The sequence below is a fragment of the Eumetopias jubatus genome, unplaced genomic scaffold (assembly GCF_037043125.1).
Source record: "Eumetopias jubatus isolate StellerSeaLion01/CBP00866 unplaced genomic scaffold, mEumJub1_p1.0 scaffold_2, whole genome shotgun sequence".
NCBI lineage: Eukaryota > Metazoa > Chordata > Mammalia > Carnivora > Otariidae > Eumetopias > Eumetopias jubatus.
This window is the reverse complement of record NW_028274808.1, coordinates 30,927,761-30,937,019: the sequence shown is the minus strand read 5'-3', so window position 1 is coordinate 30,937,019 and position 9,259 is coordinate 30,927,761. Positions and strand designations below refer to the sequence as shown.

Sequence of the window (9,259 nt, the reverse complement as noted above, 5' to 3'; positions counted from 1 at the left end):
GAGAAGAAAGAAGCCCTTCCTAAAAAACTGAAAAGAAACAAAAATAAATGAATCTACTAAACATAGATCAAGTTGGTCACAGAGTCATAAACGAAAGAAGAAATTTGGGGAGGGGCGTGTGGGTGGCTCAGTCATTAAGCGTCTGCCTTTGGCTCAGTCATGATCCCAGGGTCCTGGGATCGAGCCCCACATCGGGCTCCTTACTCAGTAGGGAGCTTGCTTCTCCCTCTGCTGCTCCCCCCACTTGTGCTCTCTCTCTCTCTCTGTCAAATAAATCAATAAAATCTTTTTAAAAAATTTAAAGAAGAGAGAAAAAGTAAAGAATTTTTCAGGTGGCTTGACGCGTAGCATTTGATTGTAATTATTTACCAGTATATCCTAAAGACAAAAAAAGAACAGCAAAGAAATCTTCAATCATGTTCAATAACGTTTAGTGATAACACTTTTATTTAAATACCTATATGTGTATATTTAGGATAAAGCAAAGAAGTAATTGTTAATGTTGTGAGAAGATAAGATTTTCAGTGAAAGAGATGTCTCATACTTTAAAAGTATAAGCCTAATATCTTAATTTCAATAGGCAATATCAACATGAACCCATGATTTATTTTCATTTTCTAAAGAACACATATTTCCTAGATGCGTCTGCTGAGCCTGGAAACCTAAAATAAGAAAAAAACCTCAGGAGCAATGGCATTCCACTGGTCAGATTATAGCCTTTAAATAGCATTTCCCCTTAGAAGGAGCCAGGGCTCCTGAATGGTTGATTCAATCTTGCCATTCTAGAAAGCAAGGAAGAAATCCAAGACTACTGGTCATGTCAGAAAGACACAGGAGCCGAAATTAAAAGACTCCCATTGGCCTCGATTATGTGTGGGGGAGGCAGAGGAGGACAAGGGGTATATAGGAAATCTGTATCTTTCGCTCAATTTTGGTGTGAACCTAAAAATTAGACTGTATTTTTATTTTTTTATTTTTTTATTTTTATTTTTTTTAAGATTTTATTTATTTATTTGAGAGAGAGAGAATGAGAGATAGAGAGCACGAGAGGGAAGAGGGTCAGAGGGAGAAGCAGACTCCTGGCTGAGCAGCCCCTGGACAAGATGTGCTTAGATCATACACTCTCCTAATAAAAAACACGTGTAGAAATATTAAGCTGATGGCACACACAGATCTGAAAAAGAAGCTAAGCGAACCTAGGCGTTTAGGAGGGAGAAAGGTATACTGGAGATGTGATGGATTTACAGCACAGTGAAAGCTGACACGCTAGGTCAAATTTTCAACATGACTCTGATTTTTGTTATTCCAGTGGATATTCTATGTTTACAAGATTCTTTTGTTTATAGCTCTCTTTACTATGATGTTTCAGAGTTCTGGCTCATTAAAAGCCATTTGGTGCAAATAATTAGTATATACTCGTTTCACCCAAACCAGCCTTCGTTATGTTAAAACTTCTGTATCCTCACAGACAAAAGGAGATAGTGGTCACCTCATTCTCCATAGGCCTTCAGGGGTTGTAAATATTGGACTCTCATTTCTCCAGTTGGCCCGTAATCAGAAAAGTGGCTTTGCTGCAAGCAGTAATTACCTTCCAGTGCGTTCCCAATCCTATTATTAACCACGCCGCGACCACGTGAACCCTGAAAGATGGAGCTGCAAATGCTGTCATGCTCTAAACACAGTTTTGACTCTTTGGAGAAGGAAAGGGAGCAAACACTTGTTTTGTTGTTGTTGTTGTTGTTGTTGTTGGTTTTACTTTCTCTCATTTTTGTTTCTCCTGATGAGGAAGTCTTCACCACATATCGTCAGTCATATGGTCTCGGAAAACCTGAGAGGTACGGCTAAAGGTTTAGCCACCAAATCTCTGTAATTAATTGCATTCTTCCATTTCTCCTTAAAGGAAATAGGTAAAAAAAATTTTTTTGACAGGAAGTAGGTTTTATTCGTGGGCATGAATAGGGAGGGGGCAGTGCTGAGGTTCTCATGAGTGCAGAGCCCTCCATTTGTCCAAGGGGCCGCAATTAGGGATGTATTTGACCCCACAGCCATCTGGGATAAGCCGCTTTTCAGTCACCCTGTCTTCAAATTCATCCGCATTAAATTTAGTAAAGCCCCACTTCTTGGAGATGTGGATCTTCTGGCGGCCAGGGAACTTGAACTTGGCCCTGCGTAGGGCCTCAATCTCATGCTCCTTGTTCTGCAGCTTGGTATGGATGGACATGATGACTTGGCCAATGTGGACCCTGGCTACTGTGCCCTGGCACCCCGCATACCTGTCTGTAGCCTAGATTGGCGATAGCATAACGTCAGACCTCAGTGTCCACTGGAAAGGGCGGTCTTCAAGGTCTCTTAGGGCAACCCATACAATCAACAGGCTGCATACACTACCAAGGAGGCTACTATTTGCAGCCATGGCACACTGGGCCCCCATGGACAAAGAGAGGAAATAGTTAAAAATTTAACCTCTTTGTCCATAACCACGTTCATAGATAATTTTACATGGGTACGCACGGTCACATATGTGCTTTGGGAAGAGGGATGGCCAGTCTTTCCTTTCTGTGTTTTTGTTTTGCTAAGCTCCAGCCGCTTCCTCTCTTCCTCCTTTTCCCCAACTGAGCACCCAAGGCCATCTATGCTCAGAAGCTGGGATGTATCCTCCCAAGTTTTCTCCTTACTCAGGTATTCTTCGACCCACACCTAGACATGTATCTACTTAGAAAGGCATGCATTTTTTATTTTTTAATTTAATTTTTTTAATTTTTATTTTTTTAAAGATTTTATTTATTTGACAGAAAGGGCACAAGCAGAGGGAGAGAGAGGGAGAAGCAGGCTCCCTGCTGAGCAAGGAACCCAATGTGGGACTCGATCCCAGGGTCCTGGGATCGTGACTGGGGCCGAAGGTAGCCACTTAACCGACTGAGCCACGCAGGCATCCCAAGGCATGCGTTTTTTAAAGCACTGTCTTATAAAAAGGTGGCCATAGTCCTTTGCATCCTAGGCTCACCATTGCACAACACCTTTGTGTGCGCGGGGACCCCTCCTAGTTAGTCCTCTGGATTAGCTCCACTTCATTCTCTTAGTAAATGGAGGGAGAATTCCCCAGTGTGGAGGTGCTACTGATGAGCCTTCACTTTGTGTTCAGGTTTTTGCCCTATGAAGCCACACAATGAACCTACTTGTTTATCCTTGTGGTCTCGAAGAACCCACAGCCTTACATAGGGTCATCCGTATTTGATAGGGTCTCAGGAGCACAGCTGCCAATGAATTCATTTATTCTTTGAAGAGATGTTGCCAGATTGCTTCCCAAAACCGGGAGGGAGAGGAAGGGAGAGTTAAGGAGAGGACAGTGCATGTGGATAAAATGCTTAGTCCGCAGATTTAAATTGTGTGGATTGAATGAGGGGCCGGGTGCCATGTAATGACCAATCCAGTCATTATTATTATCAGTTCTTCTGAAGACTCTAGGCTCCCCAGGTGACCATCTGGGCTTGTGCGGAGGGGGGCCATTCATGAGGTGTGTAGCAAAAGTGACCCTCCAACATTGTGCACCCAGAGGTTTAGAATGGAATGTCAGAGCCGTGAAGGGCACAGGCTTTGGGGGTCAAACGGACCTCACCTCCAGTCCCCACATGATCCCTTTCCACTGCGGCATCTTGGGCAAGCTGCCCAGCTTCTTCACTTCATTTCCTCATCTTGCTGAATGGTGAGGATGGTGCCAGTCTCAGAGGGTGGCTGTGAGGAGAAGCGTCTGGAAGGCCCTGAGCAGAGTGTCTGACCCTCGGGATAGGTGGCATTGTTTCTCAAAGGCCTTCATTACGGCTCTTCCCCACACCCCGTCTCAGTGTGCACCCCGCGGAGGAGAGCCTGCTGAAGCAGGGACTGCTTCATCTCTGCATCTTTACATGTCCGCTTTGGAGTCATCTCTGCATCTTTACGTATCCAGGGAGTAGTGTGAAGTGAATCCCAGATGTGATCTCATGTTAACTGGCAATACTTGCGCGTACTTCTGATAGCAGTTCTCAAAGTGTGATCCGGAGGCCCCTGAAAGTTTTCCTCTCGGGAGTTCTGCCAGCTGAAAACTATCATTATAATAATACTAATATGCTGTTTGTCTTTTTCATTCTCACCCTCTCATGGATGTACAGTGGAGTTGCAGGCACAGACAGAGCTGAGAATCCAGCTGTCTCAACTAAACCGATATGACAGAGTTGCACATTTTTACAAATCTTTTCACAAAAATGTAAGACAATGCCACTCTGGTTTTTTTGGGGGGGTCTTGGACTATATACTTATTTTTCATAAAAATAAGTTTGAAACATTTATTTAAATATGTGTATTTATGTTGTTGCTGTTTTAAGAGAATCAAACGGATATTTTATTTTATTTTTTATTTTTTTAAAGATTATATTTATTTATTTTGAGAAAGAGAGCACATGAGAGAAAGAGAGCATGAGGGGTGCCTGGGTGGCTCAGTTGTTAAGCGTCTGCCTTCAGCTCACGTCATGATCCCAGGGTCCTGGGATTGAGCCCCGCATCGGGCTCCCTGCTCCATGGGGAGTCTGCTTCTCCCTCTCCCATTCCCCCTACTTGTGTTCCCTCTCTCGTTGTGTCTCTCTCTGTGTCAAATAAATAAATAAAATTTTTTATTTTTTACATATTTTATTTATTTATTTGAGAGAGAGAGAGAGAGAGAAGGAGAGACAGTGAGAGAGTATAAGCAGGGAGGAGAGGGAGAAGCAGGCTCCCTGAAGAGCAAGGAACCCGATGTGGGGCTCGATCCCAGCACCCTGGGATCATGACCTGAGCTGAAGGCAGACGCTTAACAACTGAGCCACCCAGGTGCCCCACAAATAAAATATTTTTAAAAAGAAAGGAAGAAAGAAGGAAGGAAAGAAGGAAGGAAGGAAGGAAGGAATGAGAAAGAAAGAAAGAAAGAAAGAAAGAAAGAAAGAAAGAAAGAAAGAAAGAAAGAAAGAAAGAAAGAAAGAAAGAAAGAAAAAGAGAAAGGAAGAAAGAAAGAAACAGAGCATGAACAGAGGGGAGGAGCAGAAGAAGAGGGAGAAGCTGTCTCCCGCTGAGGGCGTGATGTGGGGCTCCATCCCAGGACCCAGGGGTCATGACCTGGGCCAAAGGCAGATGCTTAACCAACGGAGCCACTCAATCGCCCCTATTTTCTACTATAGGGAAAAAAAATGTGTATTTCACATAAAGAAAAGCTCTTGGGGGTCCTCAATAATGTTTTAGTGTTTTAACTGAGATTTAATTCACATGCCAAAGGATTCACCTTTTTAAAGTATAATATTCAGTATGTTTTAGTATTTTTACAAGGTTGGGCAACCGTCACTACTAGCTAATTCCAGAACATTCGTATCATCCTAAAAAAGAAACTCCATATCCGTTACTGGTCAGTATCAATTCTTCCCCCTCCTCATCCTCTATCTGACTCTGACTTGTTTCTTCTGAACATTTGATATACGTGGAATCTTCTGTGTCTGGCTTAGTTCACTTAGCATACTGTCTTTAGGACTCATCCACATTGTAGCAGGTGCCAGAACCTCATTACTTTTTGTACCTAATATTCCACTGTACGTATATACCACATTGTGTGTATTTGTTCATCAGCTGATGGACGTTGGGGTTGTTTCCACTTTTGGCTATTATGGATAATGCTACTAAGAACATTTGTGTCCAGGTTTTTGTATGAATACATGTTTTTAGTTCTTTGGGCTCTATACCTAAGACCAGAATTGCTGAGTCTAACTCTGTGTTACGCTATGCTTAACTTTTTGAGAAACTTTCATACTGTTTTCCACAGTAGCGGCACCATTTTACATTTCAACCACCAATGTATAGGCATTCCAGTTCTCCACAGCTTTACCAAAATTCATTATTTTCAGTGTTCTTGATGCTAGACATCCTTGGGAGTATGACTCAGTAATTTTTAGAAGTGTAAAGAGTTTTGAGACTAGAAGTTTTGAGAGTTGCTTTTCTGACATAGAACTTCTAAAATTAAATATAATAATGTCAATATAAAAATTAACAATAATTCCACACAATTGTGCAACCCCAGGGTAATCAAGTTGGCCTGGACAGACCCAATTTACACCTTTGTAGACTTTAACTTTCAACATGCCCTGTTTAGATGACAGATTATACGAACACCCTAATAATGAGTCTATGTTCAAATTTCTCCCAATTGCCTTCAGTATGTCTTTTTCCAACGTATTGAGAACAAGACCCAACACTGCATTTGGCTGAGATGTCTTTAAAAACTTTTAACCTCTATCAGTTCTCCCTCTACTCCATTTCTTTCATGCTCGTCATCGATTGAAGAAACCGGGTGATTTGTGGAACTTCCCACATCCTGATTCGACTGATTAAACCATCGTAGTCTCTTTTCATCTGTTTCTTTGTCCTCCATGTTTCTTGCCATTTGGTAGTTAGATCTGGAAGTTTGATTAGATGAAGGTTCAATGTTTGTGCAAGAATATTTCGTAGATGCTGTGTACTTCCTATTGCAACAGGAGGCATGTGGTATCTGTCTGTCTCACTCAGTGATGTTAAGATAAATCAGTGGGTTCAGGGTTTTTAGTTTGATCCGGCCAATATAGGTTTCCCACCAACATACTTGAATTTTTATTTTTAAGTAATCTCTCTGTCCAAGATGAGGCTTGAATTTACCACCCTGAGATCAAGAGTCCCATGCTCTACCCACTCCCTGAGCCAGCCAGGTGCCCTCCACCTCATACTTTTATTTTTTATTTTTTAAAAAAGATTTAATTTATTTCTCAGCGAGAGAGAGAGGGAGAGAGAGAGAGAGAGCAAGCGCACAAGCAGGGGGAGCGGCAGGCAGAGGGAGAAGCAGGCTCACCATCGAGCTACTCAACTCCCTGAGCCAGCCAGGTGCCCCCCACCTCATACTTTTAATAGCTGTTGTTGCTTGCCCTAGTGTTTCTTTATGAGTTGTGAAGAGTGACTCTCTCAGTCCCCCTGTTCTGTTGCATTTATTTTCCTTACAAACTATTTTGGTATCCTGAAATAATGAGAGCAGAATAAATGCTTGATTTTTTCCCCTCTTATTTACCAATTTTCCAAACACATTGTTCCTTAGGCAATACAAGAGTAAACAATAAGCGATTTTAAAAAATATTACTATGCATTCATGGATTTGTATACATTTGATATGTTTCAATAAATCACTCATTATTGTTTCTTCAGCCCAAACTGTTCCATCTTTAGCCAAAGGGTGCCCCTTTATCTTTGCTCCTGGGCTCTTTTGACATAACCTCAGTAGTATTTGATAGCCACCTTACTCTGGGGCATAACAAAATGCCACAGGCTCATCTTTACACAATCCCTGTCCCAGTTCTGAAATCAGTCATCTCCTAAAGGGGTCTTTGTTCCTCTTAGTGGGCAATGGCATTTAGATGATCAGTTTGGACACTACGGGTGCTCAGAGGCAATGGACTGTCATTGCTTCTTGGCCTTTTCAGTGGACATAGCTAACATATATGTATTTTTGTAGAAAGAGAAAAATTAATCATGGCTCATACTACCTTTGCCGACTCAAATTTTCCATTATACAACTTATCCCTAACATCATTGACTTGATACTTGTATCCCTTCATCTCTCACCGAAGACCCTCGTATCTAACGATATCAATTCAATTACTTATTTACTATTTCACTGACACATATAAATGTAAAATACAAATACATGCAATAGCAGCTAAACAACAATACCAGTATTATTACTAACAAATACTATTAGTAAGTGTAGTTTGATTTCTTTGCCATTCTTTTTTATCCTGAGGATGTGTCACCCTAAGGATATATAGTCAAAATAATGAGTTTTAAAGTTAGTTACTTATTTTTCCAGGTAGTTATGTCAGTAACTCCTGATACACTCTGATTAGTGGCTTTTTTTTTCTTTTGGAAAATGCTTTATTTTCTTTTAAAAAAATAATCATGTAAGCCATTTACATGATTCCAAAGTCAAACTATAAAACACAGTATATGAAAATAAGCCTAGTTTCCACTCCCATTCCCTTCACTCTGTTTTTTCCTTATATGTAACCATTTTTATTAGTTTGTGATTTACACTTCCATTGCCTTTTCTTAAAAATGTAAGCAAAAGCACACATCTTTGTTAGAAGAAAGGCAACGTATATGTGGTCCCAGCCTTGCTTTTTTCACTTGATGTATCCTGGAGTTTTGTGGCCTTCCACAGAGATGGGCTTCATTCTTTGGTAAAGCTGCACAGAACAGCATTGTGTGGATGTACCCTGGTTTATTCAGCCAGTCTTCTGTGGATAGACTTGTGGGTTCAACACACATTTATTTCGTCGCTAAATCGTGCCAGGCACTGGGGATAAAGACATGGTCTTTGGCCTCAGGAAACTCAGAGTGAAGAGGGGGAGACCCCTGCAATACAAGCGCTTTGCTCACGAGAGAGTGAGATCTTGGATCCACTTAGCACAAAGGGTGCGTGGAACAGGGCAGACAGGCTCACACACAGGAGGGACACAATGACACTCTGTTGGCTGGCATCTTGCTGCCACACGGACCTTAATAAGGGAGAATCCCCATGGGAGGAACTCAGTTTTATTTTGTTTTTTTAATCAATGTTTGAAACTACTTAGAAAATCATGAGTGCCACCAATTGGTCAGAGAAGGCAAGGCCAAATGAAAGAGGCAGAGAGGAAGGGTCCTAACCACAAAATTCCCTCAAAAGAGGAAACGTAAATTAATACATAAGCTGTGGTTTAACAATTAACGCCGGTATTGAATTTAACACTCACCAGAGACGGCTCTAAGCTGTTGACACATACTTAACTCCTTTATTTTAAAATAACAATCCTAAGAAGTAGGGACTATCATGCCTCACATTTTACCGTCAAAGAAATTACGGCACAGAGAGGTTACTGAACTCTTCAAGGGCACACAGCGAGCGAACGAGGAAGGGAGCAAGGAAGCGCAGACGACAGGATACTCGCAAGCACTGCCCTCTCTCCCTAGTGGGACAAAAGCACCGTGTCTTCCCCTACCATAATCACCCCCTGCGGAGGAGAAACTACCGTTGACACCTCCCTCCCTACACCCCGCCCCCCCAAGATCGGAAAAACCCTGCAGGGCTCTCTCTCGACTCTTGGGGGGCGCAGGAATCCCAAGGCCCGTAGGCGACCTGCAGGGTGCACGGGGGAGGCCCAGCCTGCCCGCCCCGCAGCGCGGATTTGAGCAGCGGCCGAGAGCTGAAGGG

General features: G+C 42.2%; 1 protein-coding gene and 1 non-coding gene across 2 annotated transcripts; both read right to left on the bottom strand.

Annotated features, from left to right (window-relative positions):
• Positions 1-1,981: 1,981 nt before the first annotated feature.
• On the bottom strand, positions 1,982-2,255 carry LOC148164814 (large ribosomal subunit protein uL16-like). Its single transcript, XM_088021396.1, has one exon. It carries the CDS (start codon positions 2,219-2,221, stop codon positions 1,982-1,984), a length of 240 nt encoding a protein of 79 aa, XP_087877522.1. The 5' UTR covers positions 2,222-2,255.
• A 76-nt stretch (positions 2,256-2,331) lies between these two features.
• Positions 2,332-2,465, bottom strand: LOC114203913 (small nucleolar RNA SNORA70). The gene has a single exon (XR_003608075.1). It is a non-coding gene; the product is annotated as a small nucleolar RNA SNORA70 (small nucleolar RNA).
• Positions 2,466-9,259: the final 6,794 nt, after the last annotated feature.

Coding starts and splice junctions, on each gene's coding strand:
- LOC148164814 (XM_088021396.1), bottom strand. CDS start 2,221: ATGTCCATCCATACCAAGCTGCAGAACAAGGAGCATGAGATTGAGGCC.